The sequence below is a fragment of the Sinohyriopsis cumingii genome, chromosome 5 (assembly GCF_028554795.1).
Source record: "Sinohyriopsis cumingii isolate HCF-2022 chromosome 5, ASM2855479v2, whole genome shotgun sequence".
NCBI lineage: Eukaryota > Metazoa > Mollusca > Bivalvia > Unionida > Unionidae > Sinohyriopsis > Sinohyriopsis cumingii.
Window position 1 is genome coordinate 15,180,518 of NC_142965.1, and position 21,625 is coordinate 15,202,142.

At 35.6% G+C, this 21,625-nt stretch overlaps 1 protein-coding gene across 3 annotated transcripts in view; it reads left to right on the plus strand.

The window, feature by feature from the left end:
• The window catches only part of LOC149798687 (F-box-like/WD repeat-containing protein TBL1XR1), a 98,096-nt gene that overhangs the window by 27,172 nt on the left and 49,299 nt on the right, over positions 1 to 21,625 (plus strand). For all 3 annotated transcript variants that reach the window (XM_089957526.1, XM_089957525.1, XM_089957527.1), the window contains one exon: positions 2,617 to 2,770. In XM_089957526.1, the coding sequence (XP_089813652.1) occupies positions 2,617 to 2,770 (154 nt within the window). The remainder of the gene's footprint in view (positions 1 to 2,616; positions 2,771 to 21,625) is intronic.

The window sequence follows — 21,625 nt, forward strand, 5'->3', positions numbered from 1 at the left end:
TGGCAGATCAGAATCTTTGTTGTTTGCAGTTTGACTCAACTTATAAGTGAGTATATAAGGTAGCTAAAGGTGATAAAAACTCTAAAGGAGGCAATGAATATCATTTTAAAAGAGCAACAGCAGTGAGTCTTAATCATCCCACACATTAGTCAGTCCTTCACTGAATACACAGTTCTGTTCTGATAGGGATTAGTATTAAAAGGTCACTGTTCTAGTCAGTGATCTATAGGATTTAATCCCATGGATAAATAGGAGTGGGATTATATTTAGCATCTGGATACAGGGGTCAATTGAAATTATAAGTTGTGGGTGGCCTGCTTATACACCTGCATAGCTTGGTTGACACTCCAGTAAGAACAATATCTTCTTCTCCCTACTAGTTATGTCAGGAAAAAGGTGAAAAACAGCTTCTTGTTGCCCAGGTTCCTCTCATTTTATTCTCCAATTCACATGCAAGTAAATTTAATGAAATAGTAATAACCTTTGACATTCTTGATAGATTTTTTTTCTCACCATTGTAAATGGCATAAAATACCCCACATCTCATACACTTAGATGAAGGAGGTGAAATGAATCATGCAGATAGAAAAATTGAAAGTAAGTCATGAACAGATATTGAAGCATGTTATTTAGTTAACTGAACTTTACTTGAACTGAATCTTTTACAACTGAAAATGTTACGGCAAAAATGCATCAGTTTAAAGAAAACTATATGCATTTTTTAGGTAGTATTCAACATTGAAAAATTAAACGAAAACTTGTCCTGTAAAGCAAGATTTACCAATGTCCATGCATTCTCACATGCTGAAATACCACTGTCTGAACAAAATTTCCATTTCTTGGCAACTACCTGTCAGAGTGGAACTTCCATATGAACAGGGTTCAAATATGATTCTTTATTATAATTTGGTGTTCCTGCGTAATTCTTCGTAAAAAAATATGTTTCATCGCAACATCATATAATGTTTATGCACAAATATATTATTTTTGTGTAGAATTTTGAAATGATTCTTGTTTCTAGGCTTCATTTGAATCAAGTCTTTATTGCAATACGATAAAAAAAATTATTATTCATTTAGTGCTTTATTATTCAGTAATGTAATGGAGCTGACAGTTGATACTCTTGTGCTATGTGTACACATTGAAAAACACAAAAATCTTCTATGGTAGTCCTGAAATACTGGCATGCTTTCAGGATATAAACAGATTAAACAAAATATTTAATATTAAAAAAACAACTGAAAATAGTATTGTTCTATAAAGGTAAAGCCTTGAGACCATGTTAAGTTGGTGGAGGGTTTGATACCCTACCCTCCTAGGAAAGACACCTCAGTGTGTCCTTGAGAAAGGCACATAGCTTTCATTTCCCTTGGCATGATACAGCCAGTGATATGTTCAAAGTGCTATTAAATCTTGTGCAGATAAAATATATATTTGGTTCAGCATAGGGTAAATCTATGTAAGTGTGTGATTTTAAAAAAAAGCAACTCCACTGTCGTGTACATGACCTGTTCTACAATTTTGTGTTAATCAGGGAAAAAAATAAACATTACAAGTGTATTCAAGTAAATTATAGTTACTCTTCTTGAATGACCATGCTTTGATAAAACATACAGTGACATTCTGTACTGCAGAGATGGCTGCTGGCCATGCCAGAACCAAATTTGGTTTCATTTCTTCTCCTCATGCTTTGTACAGACTTTTTTATTTAATTGGCAGCAGTCACTGTGTGTCAGTATCAATCAGCCTGTGTCTCTGGGGATAGATTTTTACTGCATGACAGCTTTCCTTCACTTTAAACATCCTATCATCTGCTTGGCCAAATTGATTTAAAAATCTTACCATTGGAATCTCTTCTTTCTCGACTCTTCACCATTGTTATAAAGGTATTGATCATTTGTTCAATGTTCGTCCATGCGGATATTTGTCACCAAGTTGGTCACATATGTCAAATTGTCAGTAGTACATAAAATAGTCTGTGGCATCTTTGGATGGTTGACCTGCCATACTGGTCCATCTTTCTGCATCCAGTTGGCAGCATCCGTGATAGTTTGATCTGCTTTTGTGGATAAAACTGCAACTGTTTTTTTTTTGGGGTGGGGTTTGTCCTTGTACAAAGTGAGATACTAATATTTTACCTGTTTGTCACTTGTTGCAACCCATGTGTAATAAAGAATTTGTCATTATCATTGACTCAAGATGGTGGTCAAGTTTCCTTAGGATCTGACAAGGTTGTTTCCCTGCTTCATATGTGGTGGGTATTTCATTTCCTTGGTGAAGTTATTGTGGTTTTTCTTGATGGTCCTGCTATCATAGTATCTTAGTTTTTACTGTCTCATGGTTGCTTCACAGCAAATCAGCAATAATCTCATGGATATTTAAAGTGCTTATTAGGTAGAATGTAGTGCGATGTTGGTGTGCAGAGGTAAAAATATAGTTAACGCTTAAGGGTGAGGTCAGAAGTTAAGGCATAGAAAAGTGTACCTGTGGAGCAATGGGCTAAAATGTGTTGCTCAAATTTGGGATCATGTGTGCAACAATAATGTTGTGACTAAAATGTATATAATTAATAACATCAAATTTGATAATTACAATTCTCTTTTTCTTGTACTGTAGGATGGGTCAGAGAAGGTGATTGAAACATTATCCCTGATTGATGCAGTGATGCCTGATGTGGTGGAAAACCGCAAGCAAGCTGTTGCTGCCAAAGCAGCACAGATTAAAACGGAAGCATCCAATACAAATGGAGAGGAGGCAACACATACAATGAGTAAGTAATAATAACAATGTGTATCATGTAATTATGTTCATTTGAACCATTGATCCCTATGTTCCCTATGTCATTTCTGCAGCAATAGTTTTCCACCATGACCAAACTTTGTAAATAGCTAGCATTTGGACTTTTGTTAAGATTGTTAATTTATGTTTAGTTAAAGGTCACTCTGGCTGAAAAAAAAAACTGTTTTCATGAAGTAACATTAGTTCTTCGCAACAGATCTGTATCATTGTGGATGGCTTGCACTTTGGGTACAAGAAGCCTACATATTTTCTGGTCAAAAGGGTCATATATCCAGGTCACATTGACTGAAAATATGAAAATGGTTTCTGCGTAATGAAATTGCTTCCATGTCACAGACCTGGACCAATTTTCGTGCATGGCTTTCATTTTGGGTAAAGATGAAGCCTATCAGTTTTGGTTTCCAAAGGTCAAGGTCACTGACTGAAAGAAAAAAAATGGTTTCAACACAATAACTTGAGCTTTGCATCACCGGCTAGCACTTGCAGACCTTCCAACCGTATGATTTGACCACAGATCTTATTGAGATGACCATTAAATTACAAACATAAAAGAACATTAGCCAGAAAATATGGAAATAGACTCATTCTGATTAAATCCCGATATTGACCTATCTGGGTTTGGTCTACATCCAGCTTTTCTTATTAGATTGGTTGAATTGCCAAGGGAACCAGATAACTTTAAAGAAGGACATCTGCATCTTGATCTAGAAATTTCTATATATATAAAAAAAGAGGGGGAAAAAATCACCTTGAAAGCGAAAGGGTCAATCAGTTTCGTAAAAAGTTCAAACTGTAGAGAAGTATAAAGATGAATGTACAGATTCTTTGCTGACCTTGGTAGCAATGTAGGAAAGCAATGTAGGAAAATACAACAATTATATTTATTAGATAGTGTCTGTTGATTTGAGTATTGCTAAAGATGATTTCCTCTGCCAGATAAAATTTAAGAAAAGCAAAGATCTAACAAGAGGCCATTGTCTTCCAAGGAGCTTGGCATGCAGTTCCTGAAACTGATCCTGAATTCATTATCATCCATGTGCACTTCACAACCTTTTTAGTGAAACATGATGCTGTCTTCGCTGCATCAGATCACAGTTGTTAACCTTTCAAATTCATATTTTCCAGTCAACAATAGCTATACATAGTATTTAATTACACGTTACTGAAAATGTGTTTTACTTGTACTGCCTTGCTGAGGAGGTCTTATTAGTATTAACAGGTCTGCACTTCAAGTAAGGTACAAGCCTATCGATTTGGGAGGTCAAAATGCAAATGTAATTTCAGAATTTGACCATGCACAATAACCAAAGCTTGTGAATGGCTTACACTGGTTTTAAAAGAGGCCTCTTGGTTTGGGTCACAAAGCCCAAAGATGAGTAGAATTTCTATTAGAGTCACAGGCACATATGGACAAGATATTCAACTAGATTATTTCCCTCTAAATTATTTTTCAATTTGTACATTGTTACTTGGTTTAAGTAAGTCTGAAGCATGAAATGCATTGTCAGTAAATTTATCATACCTTACTCTTTGCTTACTGACCCATAGAAAGCATTTGAAAGAGAAATAAACTTAAAAGCCAGTCTAAAATGTCCACCTAAATGCCACACCTGCCAACTGTTACGATTTTGCCATAAGCCTTATGGAAATGACCCTTCAAACATGGACTTACGGAATTAAAGCATAAATGACGGAAATAAGTTTGCTGTAAAATCCTGATACTGGCTTGTCCGATTTGGATCTGGGTTTTGTAATAGATTAAGTACAGTTAGTCAGGTAACCAGACTAGCTTAACCTTAGTACTTCAGACTGTGCGTATTTGTGATGCTAAACGTCAGCTTGATCAAGTTGTTGGTTTTTAAAATGGCATCCAACAAGCAATATGACAGGACGAAAGGGACAATAAAGCTCACTGTTAATAGTGTAGAAGAATGAAAGGAAATATTCTTGAGGAAGAAAGCAGGAAGGGCAACAGTTCCATTTATTGGACATCGTGTGTTGATTTGGCAATGCGGGAACGATAACTGAAGTTGCCATGTGAAATTTAAGTTGTTTTTAAGCATTGCATCAGGTTGATATTGCCGTAACTTGCCAAACTTTTGATTTTAACACGATGTTTACCGCTGCTGTTTAGAATCGTACTTTTAGAATTATAAATGCTTCGCAATAGCAGTACATAATATTCTTTTACTGCTTACTTAGAACTGGTCCAACTTTTGGAGGAAAAAAAATTGACTGCCTTTTTGAGGTCTTGTTATGGATGGCAGGTTTAAAATGTTAGTGTTAATGTGTTTGTTTGTGTATATGTGTGTGTGTGTGTGTGTGTGTGTGTGTATATATATATACTGAACAAGGTCAGCAACATGCTGTCAGGTACTGGGAAACTGCTGTCTTTTGTGATCTAGTTGACGTAATATTTTTGTCTAACCAGAATGGAATGATGCTTAGTGTGTGGAAGATTGAAACTATTCCGATTATAGCAGCACAATATTTTGATTGTGCAGACTTTTCTGATTACAGTGGCCCAGACAAGCTTTAGAGTTTGCCAACTATTATGATCACAGTGGCCCAGACAAGCTTTATATTGTGCAAACTGTTATGATTACAGTGGCCCAGACAAGCTTTAGATTGCAAACTATTATGATTTCAGTGGCCCAGACAAGCTTTAGATTGCAAACTATTATGATTACAGTAGCCCAGACAAGCTTTAGATTGCAAACTATTATGATTACAGTGGCCAGACAAGCTTAAGATTGCAAACTATTATGATTACAGTGGCCCAGACAAGCTTTAGATTGTGCAAACTGTTACAATTACAGTGGCCCAGACAAGCTTTAGATTGCAAACTATTATGATTACAGTGGCCCAAACAAGCTTTAGATTGTGCAAAATATTGATTACAGTGGCCCAGACAAGCTTTAGATTGCAAACTATTATGATTACAGTGGCCCAGACAAGCTTTAGATTGTGCAAACTTACAATTACAGTGGCCCAGACAAGCTTTAGATTGCAAACTATTATGATTACAGTAGCCCAGACAAGCTTTAGATTGCAAACTATTATGATTACAGTGGCTCAGACTAGCTTTAGATTGCAAACTATTATGATTACAGTGGCCCAGACAAGCTTTAGATTGTGCAAACTATTGTGATTACAGTGGCCCAGACAAGCTTTAGATTGCAAACTATTATGATTACAGTGGCCCAGGCAAGCTTTAGATTGTGCAAACTATTATGATTACAGTGGCCCAGTCAAGCTTTAGATTGTGCAGTACTGGATATTTCTTACAAGAATATTTTACTGGGGTTGTCACATTAACGGTTCTAGGCATGCATGTTGATAGCCACCTAACGTGGAAAAAAAAATGTAAAAAGAAACAAAAAAAAGGTCTCGTCAACATTCTGGTTGCTATCCAAGACTAAACACTTTCTCCTATTTCTCACAGGTTCTACAAAAACTGTTCAGCCCTACATTGATTATTATAATATAGAATGAGAAACAGTTGACAAACTTATTAGTTATACTTGCTTATAAGTCAAGTCCAACTGAAAACATCAGAGACCCTAAGAGAATTGCATAATGTGCTAGCAGATCAGGGTCTGTATTATTTGTTCCACTGATTACTCAAAGCAAATTGCATAGACCCAGATCTGTCAATGCATTATGCGATGGTAGATCTGGGTGTGTACAGTTTGCAGTTCGACTTGACTTGCAAGTTGGACATATGGTATCTGACAAAGCTGTTCACACTCCATAAATGATTATTACTGATTCCATAAAGGCAGTTGACCAACTAGGAAGGATATTTTTGAGAAAGTATAAACTTATGTTCCAAATTTTAAACCAAGAGGGTCTTTCAGTGTCTCCTAACAATGGAGAAACCACATAAAGCAAATCTAAATTCAACCTTTGTGTGGACTTTGTCCAGTCATAATTACAGAATTCCAAAATGACAAAAAGAACCATTTAAAAACATTTTATAAATTCTGACACATAGATATAGAGATGCTGCCAGACTAACAAGTGTGCATATCCTGCAAAGTGTTTGCAAGTTTTCACATTTGGAAAACTGTGGTGCGAAAGAGCTCCTGCATATTAGTTCAATGATGCATGTTTAAAAATGCCCTTTGTGCCGAATATAAATTTTATTTAACTGTTAAGATATTCTGAATGAATAAGAATCTAAATATTTTTTTTATAAAAAGAAAGAAGTAATACTGCTTATTTGATCAAAATACCTTCATCCAGTCCAAAGTATGCAGATGCTGGTTAATATCAAATGATGCTTGGAAATCCAGCTGGTATATATATATGTCAAAAACATCTATACTAGAGGGGTTATATAATTGATGCCCTTCCCTGTCATTTGTACTAGAGGGGTTATATAATTGATACCCTTCCCTGTCATTTGTACTAGAGGGGTTATATGATTGATGCCCTTCCCTGTCATTTGTGCATGTTGGAACTTCTTGTCCATTTCTGGTAAGTGAGATTATAGTCAAACATGGCTAGGTGGAAAATTGATGTCTGCTCTACTTGAAGTCAGTGGTGGCATAAATGTGCCAAGTGAATAGCAGAATAAAGAAATTGAAGGATAAAGTGAAGATTCTCATCATATGGAGGAGAATAATTCTGAAACGTAAGAAGCTGGTTAAATAACTGTCAAAGAAGAAACCAAAATTTAATGCCAGATTTGATAAATCTTGGCTGTTACAGTATGGTTACAAACCAACACCAAGATGAGAGGTATTTTGTTTAATATTTGCAAAAGTTTGACATTAGGACATCAACCGTAACATAACATGCCAAATCAACAGATCATATGCATTCTGTAGAACAGGTATTCTTGAGAACAGGTATTCTTGAGACAGTTTCAGTGAACTGTTGAAAACTGTACAAAAGCAGCCTTCAAGAAGTTTCCCAGCTTATACTGGCTAGGCTAGCTACTCATGCAAACCTTCCACTTATAAGGATTTACTTGGGATAATCCCAGTATTTTGTTTCAAAATGGGAAAATTCAGATTTTCTTTTCCTTTTTTCTACGTAAAATTCAAGTTTTTAAAAATGAAGAAGAGAAAATACATTTTGATTCATGATGGCTGCACCTCCTTCAGAGAGAGCAAAAGTGATGCAGAAATTCCATGAGGAATATACTACAGTCACACTGTGAAAAATCTATCATTTTTCTATTTTCATTCTTTATGCTGATATTCAGTGTGTTAATTGAATTATCACTAAATATGAGCATTAAAAAAATGGAAAAATGATTTTCATTGTATGACTGTAGCATGTTTTTCACATTAAGTAAAAAGCTAGTCTGTCGATCTAAATTCTTTTGCAAAGTTTTTATAAGTATATGGTCACAAACACTGATCCAGATTTTTTTCTCTCCAAATCTTAATTGTTTTCCTTTGCATCCCGATTTTCATTCCACTCGAGGTGGCAGGTCTTCATATGATCCTTCATACCATTAAAGGATTTTCAATATGGAATATTCTTTATACAGTTGATCCATAAGAGTGTGGTGCAGGAAAAAAAAGATGGAAGTTTAAATGTTGGGTAAATAATGAACTATAGTGATCCCCCCCCCCCCCTTTTTCTCTCTCCATTCTCACATTGTTTCGGTGTCAAGAAGGGAGCCCCCTGAACAGATAAAATCCTGGTATGGTCTGTCACTATATAATATAATTTACCTTGTGTATATTTTGTTTATATTATGTGCTCAACTTTTGTCTCTAATTGAGGGTTGTGAATTGAGTTTTTATGCACACTTTTTTCATGTTTGTAAGTTGTAAACAGGATGTTTACCAGAATTTGAGGTCTAACTTTGATTGTGGAATTTTCCATTGAAATGGTTTTCCAGAACATTCTGTTATGTCATAGATCAGATGGGGATGAATATCTAGGGGACTTGGTAAAGAAATAATTGATTCCTATGTTACGGTCATTCTCTGGAATCTATTTGTTATCAAAGTTTGCAGTTGCATTTAGTTGTAATTTGAGAGGAATTATTTTTTTAAATCATTCATTGGAATTTCTATGTGCTTATTGACATTTGGATTAAGACATTATTTGGGATTTATTGGGAACTCACTTAAGACATTCTGGATTGATTCACCATGGTACATAGGGACATTCATGACTATTTGTGCATCATGACATGTCAGGACTATTGGCGCATCAAGACATTCAAGACTATTGGTGCATCAGGATATTCACCACTTTTTTACTTACTTGTGATGGGACGTTTTTGATTATGTGGTATTTAATTCACAATACTGTTAGGGTCTTTTAATTTCAAATCTTTACTTGATGTGCCTATCAGTCTTTTCTTTTTTTAAGGAAGAGAAAAGCACATTGGTTCATCATTGTAAAGAAATGAGTTTGCTAGAGATTTATTTCTGTTGTATATATAGCAATATATAACCTGTCTCTCCAAATATATCAGTATCTCAATTTTTTAAAATAGTTTTTCAACATGATCTTATTCCATTGCAGTAGTGACTGTAATAATGATGTCAATCTGAGTTACACTGCATTATTGTGAGAGAAAAATAATATCTTCCACAGCCAATGTACATGCATGCAAAATGAGATACTAATATATTCCTCATGTTGCGTATTGTAACCTGAGTGTAATAAACAATTTGTCATTGTAAACAAGCCAAAAAGTAAAGTCCATTCTTGTTCATCAGAATAATCAAAACAGACCAAATGTATTAGTATATTTCTTGATTTATCTTTGATATAGAATTGATGTAAAATTCTGACCCCAGTGGTGGAGTTCTCCTTCCCAACACTGATGCATAATAACAATATTCCCAGATTTGTAAACAACAGGCATGATCTCTGTTTTAAAGCAAAATTCCGCTTTTCTTCTGACTTGAATCAGATTTTTTCTTGATATAGTCTGTTTTTTATATCATCTCTGATCCGGTTTTTAAAAAACGGTCCATCTGCTCCCATTCCGCAATGACCCATGTAAATTATTTGTTCCATATAATAGTTAGCACATGACTCTCATAAAGAGTATTCTGATTGGTTAACGGTTTAAATTCATCCAATGAATTTTTGTGCAATGGAAACTGATGGCAATGGAAAGAAGAAGCATGCCTACAAAACATGGCGTCCTGAGTTGTTGAGAGAGACCATGACACAAAAAGTTTAGATAAAGGTTTTAAAAATATATGGAAATGGGAATGGCTGGAGCAAAAAGTTTACAGAAATTTAGTTGGTTACTTTATAAGAAAACTGAATGCCAGAGAACTGGCATTTTGTGACCTCTGCTCTAAGGTAATTGTGGTTGGAAGAGTTGGGAACAGCGCCTACAAAAGAAGCTACATGCGGAAAAATTGAAGCTCAGAAGGCATCTGGAAAAAGCGCAATTAATTACTATAAGAAGAAAGATTTCTTGCATGAGAGAACAGATGTAGCCCTCTGTCAGAATATGCAAACTGCTTGAAAAGAAAAAAGCTCTCATTGAGAAGAAAAAGAAACTGTTGCATATTGAGCCCAAAAGTATCAGTGGTGACAAAAAGGAAGGCTAAAGAAGTCTTGGCCAAAGCTGCAAAAGAGATTGACTGGTATATCAACAGGTTGTGTCCATTGGAGAAAAAGACAAGTGAATGTATGGGATTATTTGTATATAGTTTATGTACTTGGGTGTTTATTTTACAGATTTGTTATGAAAAGAAAGAAGTATAATATATTTACTGCAAAACTGAGAAATTTTTTTGATTAAATTTCGATGTGAACACTGACATACTCATGAAATAACTTCAGCATCAATAGTATTGGAGAACAAATTCATGTGGCTATAAATATTGTGAAATTATTGAAGTCAAGTTGAACATTTGTGGTAAGTTTATTAGTTTTTCAAATGATTATTCTGGTTTATTTTATGATCATAAGTTGCACCAGGAGCAGTTTTTTATGAGTATAAAATGCAATTTTGCTGCTGCCCCTCAAGACCACGTTGGGGGAGAATCCCCAAACCCCCTTAAATCTTTTATGAAAGACCAAATTCATGTCAGACAAAAATATGGTGTATTTTGAATTACAATGTAACTTTCAAACGGCAAAACACTTATTAAAATTGTTTTACATTGAGATCAAATATTCTAAAACAAGGACACTAAAAAAAAAAGCAAGATAGAAATCATTAGGAAAGCAACATGACGAAGAGTGATACTTCTGGGATGGGCCTTTGTCTGTTTTCAAGATGTTCATTGTCAGTTTCCAAGGAAACAGTAACATACAGTATGCAACTGAAAAGGTTACTTCCTTACTCAGGATAATTCATGATCATTAGTAATTTCTCATACTCAGGGCATGAATGTCTTAAGCATTTTAAATTTTCGGCAGCATCACACTGCTTTCATCAGTGATTAATATTGATCATGTGACACGGTCGCGTGACTTAAGGAGACTGGTGTAGACGGGTGGTAAATCAAGCCCCTTGTCCCTGTTCAGTGTTGGCCTATGCTGTTTTATTCTGATTGCCTCCTTCACCTTCCATTTCCATATTTTGTATTCGGATGTGATGACATTGTTCTGATTGGGAATGATGGAATGTCCCATATTACTACAGTGTTAATTAGAAATGATGGAATGTTCACTGTTGAGACTGCATGCACCCACTTGTTTAGCCCCATACTTTAATCCCTCGAGTTGTCCCTTTCTGCTTTTTTTCTTCATGGTTTGATTTTATATTTTTCCAATTCTGATTAATTAAAAATAATGAAATTCACTTTTTGTTGTAATTAAAGTTTTTTTTTTCAGCAAGTGCTTATAAACTACTTTTTTTCTTCCATGTAATGACTTCAGAATTTTTAAAAAATACTTGGTAAATATAATAAATATGTGTAGTTAAGAACATCTTCGCCACCAGGGATTTTAATATTGATGCATCTGCTTCTTGTCAAGAGAAGCATGTTTTACTGCGAGAAATTAATCACATTTTTAAAAAAATAGTTATTGTACATGAAACTTTCTTGTCCTATATATAGTTTTATTTATAGTTTTTGTGGAAAAGTTGCATGTATTGTGAAAGTATTAGTATGTCTTGCCATTTCTTTCATAATAATAATAATAATAATGGGGACTTTGTATAGCGCCTAATCTTTAGAAGCTCTAAGCGCTTTACAACATTAGACAACACCTATAAGATAAAAAACATAATGATATGATTACAAAAACAAACACCATGAAATTAGGAAACATAAAAAACATGCTGAGAATATTTGAGGTAGGAAACATTATTAGGTCTTTAAGTTTGTTCATAAAATAGTTGATTTGATACATTGCATTTCATTTGACGTTTTGCTGATACATGTAATGAACTTGTTAGTTTATGAAATTCAACTTTTCTTTTTGTGATTTTGAGATCAAAAAGACATGCTCATCTTCAAGCAACATGCTTCCTTCACATGCTGAAAAATGAACACATTCAGAAAACAAACAAACCACATCTTTCACATGCTGAAAAATGAACACATTCAGAAAACAAACAAACCACATCCTTCACATGCTGAATAATGAACATATTCATGAAACAAACAACCCACCTCATACTAAAGCTGAGTAATACTACGCAGACTAAACAAACCACCTCCTTCACATTCTGAATACTGAACACATTCAGAAAACAAATAACCCACCTCCTTCACATGCTGAATATTGAACACATTCGGCTAGTGTGGGTACGTGGGAAAGCCTGCCAGTAGCTTCTCGTGGGTCGGTGGTTCTTCCCTGGGTTTAACAGGGTTCTTCCTCCACCAGTTATACTGGCCGCCATGTATAGCCTATCTTGTGCTGAAAAATGGCATTAAACCCTAGATCAACAACAACAACAACAGCAAACAAACAACCCACATCCTTCACATGCTGAAAAATGAACACATTCAGAAAACAAACAAACCACATCCTTCACATGCTGAAAAATGAACACATTCAGAAAACAAACAAACCACATCCTTCACATGCTGAATAATGAACACATTCAGAAAACAAACAACCCAACTCGTACTAAAGCTGAATAATACTACACAGACTAAACAACCCACCTCCTTCACATGCTGAATAATGCAACGCAATCAGAAAACAAACAAACCACCTCCTTCACATGCTGAATAATGAACACAAACAGGAAACAAACAACCCACCTCCTTCACATTGCTAAATAATGCACACAATTATAAAAGCACTGTAGAAATTTTGGAATAATAGTGATTAGCAGTGCATTCTTCCCCCAGTGAGGTCAGGTGCACTGGAATCGCAGAACTGCCAAAATTGTACATGGTAATTGGGAAATATTTTGACATGTACCTTTAAACTTGAGCATCTTGCCAGTTATTGAATGCATAAAGTCAGAATGTCCAGGTCTTGCATAGATTATCGTATTGAATAATTGAGAAGTGATAATGGAGGGAGAACAAGGAAAGAAAATGAAGCCATTCTTGTACATACAGATGTACAGTCAGATCCATCATCTGTTTGAGAGCCTCAGAGTGGAATGGTTCTCTGCGTCTCCTTCTTTAAATGAAGGCATTAAAACCATTTTGCATCTGTCCCATCCCCTCTGCTGATGCACCCAACCTTCATCAAATATTGCATCAGTATTGCTGTTCGGTGAATCTATACAATTGTAAACAAACAGTTTTCCATTATTATTCCATTGAAAAGTGTGGTTAGGGGATGAAAAGACTACAGGAGATGAGCATGTTTAGTCACACGGACTATACACTCAGTTACATATTTATTGGTAATACAAAACCAGTGCAAGTGTTTGCTAATTCTTATTCAGGCAAAACAAATTGTGCGTTTCTGGTCTCCCCTCCTCCAAAAAAAAAATACCCCCCACCCAGTTCCCTAAATTGATGTGTGCATTAAATTGTGCCGGTTTATTCCAGTACTTGATGCGCTTAGTACACTATATATACTAATCATTATTACTGATATATATATATATATATATATATATATATATATATATATATATATATATATATGTGTGTGTGTGTGTGTGTGTGTGTGTGTGAAATTTTTTTTTAAGGACCCCCTGCCCATTTACCCTAATTTTAAAGCCAGTGCAATATGAAACACGTTTTTTTATTTTTGTCTCGTGACCACATCTGATGAAGGTTCTTAATGGTTTTTAGTTAAGCTTGAAAGAATTAAATATTGCTTTCCTTTGCAATTTGTTTTTCTTCAAGTGTTTTACAAGCTATTGTATTATATTGCCGCCCAAGGTTTAAATGGTGAGTCATATCCTGACATGTCCTTTCGATCATTCAGTGTTAGTTGCCGCCCGGAGAACAGTTATATCTTGAAACAGACTGTAATACCTAACTGTAATTGCATACTTTGGAGGCCTCTCCCTTCTCCAGATAAATCAAGTCATGCAAAGGTTGTGTTTACCAGCCTATGTGGAAATGTCAAGGTCGTTTGTTGTAAGACTAAGAGATAACTTGACACTAGGGGGTTACATGGGGGTAGGCAAGGGTAGTTTGATTTAATACTGACAAGCCCCAAGAGAATAAAAGCATGATAAAATGAGGCAAGGCTCGAGAATAAACAAGTACACTCATTGAATAGCCATAATGTTTAGTACGGTGTATGGTAAGGTAAAGCCATAAAAGTTCGCTATAAACATTTAAATCTGCTAATTCGGACATAAGTGACATTGGTGAGTGATGACTCGGAAGAAATTATATATGTTCGCGTTGGCTGACAATTTGTTAAAATTAGAATAAATGAAAATCAAAGTAGTCCACAAAATACACAAGTTCAAACAGATGCCACTGATTGGAACTAGTAATTAGTGATCCAAATTGGGGGTTGGGTGGTGGATTGAACCACAAGACTAATTTTCTACATTTTATTACAGACCACATGAAAACCTCAATTTTCAACAACCCAGAAAAGTGATCACTCCCTTATAGCGATCTTGTTTGGTCAATTTCAGTCATTATTCAAAACATTTATAATATTGCTGATGAAATATGACAGCCTTCGACTGATAACATTTCCAGTCTTCCCACTCACTGAGATTATTTGTTGTATCGATAGAGACATGTTGACAGGTTTATGTAACAGATTTGACCTATATTTTATGTTCTTTATGTTTGTATTATATACTGTTTTAAGACTTTTAGCAGCAGTACCTTGTACAATTAACCTTGTAAGACTACATGGTTACATTTATTGGAAGGGTTTGTCTTCGTAAAGTATTGATATTTTTATTATTAGTTTTGGAACGTTGGCCTGGCACTATATAGGCACGATTGTATTGATGTGCCATACAGACAATAACCTGATTTAGAGGTTTTACCGAAATGGAAATTACCATACAGATATTAGTTATTGCATGTGTAAGGAAACGATCGTTTTCATCTTGTGGATGATTTTCTATATTTAAAAACATCATCCCAAGTGGTGCCCCTGCTCAGTGATGCTTTATTTTTGTTATTATGAACAATAGCTTTTGATAAATGGCACACAGAAATAGATTCCAGTCATGCACAATGGTTTTCCCTCATTCACAACTGAAAGCACATGTTTTAGAGCTAAACATGCAGGAGGGTATATTAGGAAAACGTTTGTAAACTTCACTTAATTAAAAGATAAACTGATAGTTTAAAAATGATTGTATAAAATGTGTAGGTTGTAAGTTGGCCTCAGTTTCACAGATGTATTTGAAGCAAAATAAATCAAAGATCTTAGCAATGTAATTAAAAAAAATTTTTTGTCAGCAAACAAAAATTCTAATTTTTAGTTCAATTCCATTTGAAAAGGGGATGTGGTGACATGGTGGGTAGCATGTTGGACTGAGGGTGGTGGGGGTTCCAGTCCTGATGAAGGGTCAGCTGATGTTGGCTACCATGGGTGTGTTCCTGAGCAAGGCACTTGACTCATTTGCCTCGACTCTAAATAGCCTGCATGTACTTCTGTAATGTAAGACTGCTCCAGTGGCCTGGTGATTAAAGTGTCTGCCTCAGATGCGGAAGGTCGCAGGCTCAAACCTCGGCCGAGTCATATGAAAGACTTGTATAAATGTTAGTAACAGCCGCCTCGCTAGGCACTCAGCATTAAGAGGTTAGTGTTAGGACTGGTCGGCCTGGTGTCAGGATAATGTGACTGGATGGGACGTAATGCTGCATGTCTTGAGCATGATGCGCCAGTGCAAGACATTACTATCAGCTGTCTCACTGTAGACATCTTAGCGATATGACTGAAAAATTGTTAAAGCTACGTTACAAATCCACATCACACACACACACACTGCTGTACACAACTAAGCCAGTTAAAAAGGTCTGATCAAAATAAAAAGTCAAAGGCTTCTCATGCTTGTATTCTGTTAATAAGTTTCAATTTCGGCACACTTATTATTGTAAACTCTGGGCTCCAGAATTATCATATTTCAGACATAATTTATTAAAAGTGCACAAAATATTTTTTCTAATGTGTTGAAATTAAGCAAAGTAATTACATTTTAAGCATTTAGTCGGAAGTTATCAGTGTACTGCTCTTGCCATATGCAAAGTCCATGTTTTGGTTGAGCAGCGGACGTGTAATCCAAAGATTGCTGGTTTGGTACCTGCCCTGGTCAGTACACGCTGACTGCCTTGTCTATATGGGAGAGGCACATAACTCCTTCTTTCCCTGCATATTGCTAAAACCAGTGAACTAGCAATACTAAATACCAAATGTTAAAACTTAATAAAATATATTGCTTTTACATTCCAAAATTTTGCTATTTACATATTTTACAAAAATGAAGAAGAAATAGAACTGAATTAAATTGGGTGGCTCGAGTCACAGGAAGCTGATTGCAACATTTTACATGTATATGGCATGATTATAATCTTCACGATAACACTCAGTCTGCTGATAAGTCTTTCTTTTGTATTGTTCACAAAATACTCATCAAATTTCACAAATGCTTTTGGTTTCAGACTCCTTTGTGAGACACTATTTACATTGACTGTTCTACGTCAGAACTACAGAACATTGCCCCAGAAAAAGAACAAGTAAAACCAACATATTCTTATCACTCATTCATTATGGAGATTTTAAATTGCATCTCAAAATTTCACATTTTTCATTCAATTTTAGTTAAGAATAGTGGTCATGATTTTTTTTTTTAATTCTTCTTGTATCAACAGTTGCTGAATTCCTTAGATGTGTTTAAAAAAAAAAAATTCCTTTGCGTATAGGGCTAATGATCCCCTTTGGCATTGGCAAAATTGATACCAGAAAAATAAACATGTATGGTTTCTGTATTGGGATTTTTAAATTTAGGGCAGCGGTGGTATTTTGGAGTGGAAGAACGTCCGCAGGGTTCAGTGATGGTGGAACACTGATGACAACTAAAAATCATGGTTGTGGTGTTAAACGTTTTTGTAAGCAGTCCATTTTGGTTTAGAAAAGAAAACGTTCTAATTCGAGATAGCTTTCCATTACTCTTCAGTGTTGGACTGTATTTGTAATGTCTTCACCGGTGTAATTGAGGAACAGGGGCCCCGAGTGGCCGAGTGGTCTAAACCGCTCACCATTACGGATCATTGCCATCTCACCTCAGTGTTAAAGTCAAGGGTTCTGCCAATGTGGGTATGTGAGAAAACTTGCCAGTAGCTTCTCGTGGGTCGGTGGTTCTTTCCGTGTTTTTCCAGGGTTCTTCCTCCGCCATTTATACTGGCCGCCATGTATAACCTATCTTGTGCTGAAAATGGTGTTAAACCTTACAACAGCAACATTGAGGAACATGAATCCCTATTTGGATCAGATTGATTGTTTGGGAAGTTATTGCAAGGAATAGTGATTAATAGTTGGTACTTGACACCTGATTGATTCTCTATCCATTTTAATTGGTTGGGGAATGGTGCAAAATGTGACTAATTAGTCAACAACACCTTGCGAGATGAGGTCAGCCACTAGGTGTTGGAGTTTGCGCTTATTATGTTTAAATTTTGTAGATTCAGTGTTTCCTTTTATCCTCACTTGTGCTTCAGAGACCCTCCACATATTTTATTTGACCCTCAGTTTTGATATCAAAGTTTTTTTTATTTTTATAGTACTCAGTCTGACCCCATTTCTGACATCAAGGGGAATTTTGCCCCCCCCCCCCCCCATCTTGTACGCCTAGGGGATACACTGAGATTAGATATGGCATGTGCTTGACCACCCACAGCTCTGTAACATGGACTGTCCACTCTTTTATAGCCAAACTGAATGATTGGCTGTAGCAAAGTACATGTATTGGGAAAATAACAATTGACTATATAGTTAGAAGTACATTTGGCCCGCATTTTGTTACATCTTACTGCTTAGTGCTCCTTGGCACTGGTAGTATATTGTTCTAAAAACTTTAAGTCTTCCAAAAACCAAATCAGTAATATCCTGTCGAACTAAATTTGATATTTGACAGCGGTGTAAAGTTAATGTAGTTCAACATGTCTGGTGTGTTAAGGATAATTTATTCTTCTCATCGAGTGAATTACCCACCAACATTTATAAACAATCTAGTGTACTTCATGGGAGAGTTATAAATTCAAAATCCCCCCTACTGGGACCTCCAAGCAAGGGAAAAAAAAATATGTTTTTATTTACGCAGCGATATGGTGCAAGTGCTCTATTTCTAGACAATAAGGCTAAACGAGTTGGCATGGGTCCAAAATTCCTCCAGTCAGACAAGTCAGTTGATTGTGTGGTTATGTGTAAAATGTCAAGTTGTGGGATTTTTTTTTTTTTAAACCTACGCTTTGCAAGGTAGACGGGACATTAAATTTCAAGCAAAAAATTGTACTTAACTAGCGGAAGGTCCCACTTTGGGAAATTTGTTTAAACAAATATATTACTTGCTTTTTTGAGGGCTCATTTGGGTGAGTAAGTTTGCGTGTGTATTATATATATATATAGAGAGAGAGAGGCACAAAGTGGATAAGTTTGCGTGTGTAATATATATATATATATATATATATATATAACACAACATACATCAAAACGGAAGAAAAAGTACATTATTTACTTGCTTATAAGTCAATTCAGTCTGCAAACAATAAAAAAATTCTAATCTGCCGTAGCATAATGCACCTGCAGATCAGGGTCTGTGTTGCTTGTTTTGCTGATTAGTCCAGACAAACTGCACAAACCTAGATATGTTTGCGCATGATTCGATGGCAGATGCAATTTGCAGCTGGTTGACTTATAAGCAAGTACAGATGATACAAGACTTTATTATTCAGGCTAGTTTTTATTCCCTCTGCCAAAAGGTAGTAATTGAAACAGAAAAGGATTTTGTTAAATTGTTAGTTTTCATGGTTATTCTAGAAAACTTGACAATAAACAAAAGATGAAGTTAACCTGTATATGCAAATTTATTAACGTAAAAAAAGTAACAACGTAAAAAAAAGTAACAAACTTCAAAATTTGCTTTTATTTTGAATTGATTAGTAAACAAATTATGTAAAAAAAAACAAAACCATAGCAGGAAATTCTTAGAAAACTGAAGATACAGAACAACTTTAAACTTTTAAAACAGTGAACAAAATTCTGAGCCACCTCAGTACGTTCATACTGGCAATGGTGGTAATACGTCGATGGCAGCTATCACTTCTGATGATTGATAACAGAAGTCTTCCCATATGGTGCTGTGCGAGTTGTTCACTGCTGTCAGGTTGCCAGCATCAGGAGACATCAATTAATGTACATGTACAGTGATTTGCCACAAATGACACAATTCGGTTCTCATTCCTGCCTACATCTTCATCCACATGTTAGGTCGAGAGGTTTTGAAGAAGAAAAAAAAAAACGTCCTAGATAGGGATTAAATGATACACCTGTGCTATATATGGATATGATTCACAAAACACGGCATATGATAAAGTGCATTAGCAATACATATACAAACTTGATGGTCTTTAGAAGGCCTGGAAATGGTATATTGATGCCCTTGTATGTCTTAATGAAGGTAGTATGCCCTGCATGCTGATTGCTGACTTATACAATCTCGTCATTTGTTCATCTCATCCTTGACAAGACAACTAAAAGACTCCTAAACAGACTACCAGTCGTTAGTAGTTTTAATTTAACCATTTAGGCTATTTTGTGGTTGTCTTATCACAGCTCCTTTGTTTTGCACTGCTTTAAAAGCTACACCAATTTCATGACTTGACGTAAATTTAAATTTGGATAGCATTACAGTGTTGTCTTCAGAACAGAAGAAATGGTGCAGTTTCCTTGTAGAAGGAAACTTTAATCTAGAACAACTCGCAGCATGGCAGTAGATATGACTAAACAATATTCATGATATTGTACATCTTGCAAGCACCTGTTCATTTGGTGAAAACTATTGACAACATCCGCTCCCCTTCTACAAATTAGTATATGGTGACAAAATCTTGCTGCTTGAAATTCCTCTTCCCCTACCAGTTTCTGTGCTAATTTATTATGTTTGAATGTTCAGTTGTCATAGATTACAAATATTGAAATATAATTGACTGTTGTTGATGTTGAATATAAGCAATTTTAAAAGGTGTTTGATTTGTGCTCATATAGGTGGTATTGTTGTAACCATTAAGTGACCGCTGAAAACATTTTGTTCTTTTCTATTCTTTATTTTAGGTTAATCCATGAAATTAATAGCAAACGTGACATTCATTACTTTGAATTTAAATACCAGCAAAATTGTGTTTGTTTTTTTTTTAAATTACAAAACCACAAAAGGTATGACTTACGATAATAAGTGATACTCTACTGTATCTTAAATCTTGTAGTATTTGTGTTCAGCAAGGTGCAGTTTTTAGAGTAATGATAGGCCAATCTGATAACCATATACACACTTTCTCAGTAGAAACTTTTTGTAGCCCCATTCTTCAAGTATAGATACACTTACTTGGCATTACAGAGGGAACTAGTAATTTATAGAGCAAGCAAAGATTTCTTAGTCAGTCTTTCCTCCCTTGCTCCAGGATGCTCTGCTTCAGGGGGTCATAAGACAGACCTGCCAACACTTACAATTTTGCTGTAAGTCTTATGAAAATTGCCCTCAAAATATGGACTTGGGGAATACAAGCAAAAACTATGGAAATACTATTGTTGCGTTAAAATCTGGATAATTGACTCGTCTGTGTTTGATTTGAATCCAGGTTTCATATTACCTTTAGTGGATGCGGGAGGTCGTGGGTTTGATCCCCGGCTGAGTCATACCAAAGACTTACAAAAAGGGTACTAACAGCTGCCTCGCTTGGTGCTCAGCATTAAGAGATTAGTATTAGGATTGGTCGGCCTGGTGTCAGGATAATGTGACTGGGTGGGACATCATGCTACATGTCTGCGGCATGATGCCCCAGTGCTAGACATCACTATAAGCTGCCACACTGCAGACACCGTAGCGATATGACTGAAAAACTGTTAAAGCTATGTTAAAAATCCAAATCACACACACACAAACACTTTGGTGGAATTAGAGAACCATACTAAGACTAACTTTACACTAGTGCCTTAGACGCTTTAAACTAACTGCACATATTTTTTCCATGTGAAGCGTCTGCATGATCAAACTGTTGATTATATAATTTTTTTAAAATGACATCCAGCTACCATTGCATGTTAAAGACGAACGGCAAAATTAAGCTTGTTTAAAAAGTTGGAAAAATGGTCGATGCCAACAAATCTGAATAATTGGCTCGTTGGATCCAGGTTTCATATTAGAATTAGTGAAATTAGTCAGGGAACCAAACTAATTTTATAGCAGCACCCCAGACACTTTAAACTGCACCTATTTTTTCATGCAAAGCATCTGCTTGATCATACTGTTTGATTATGT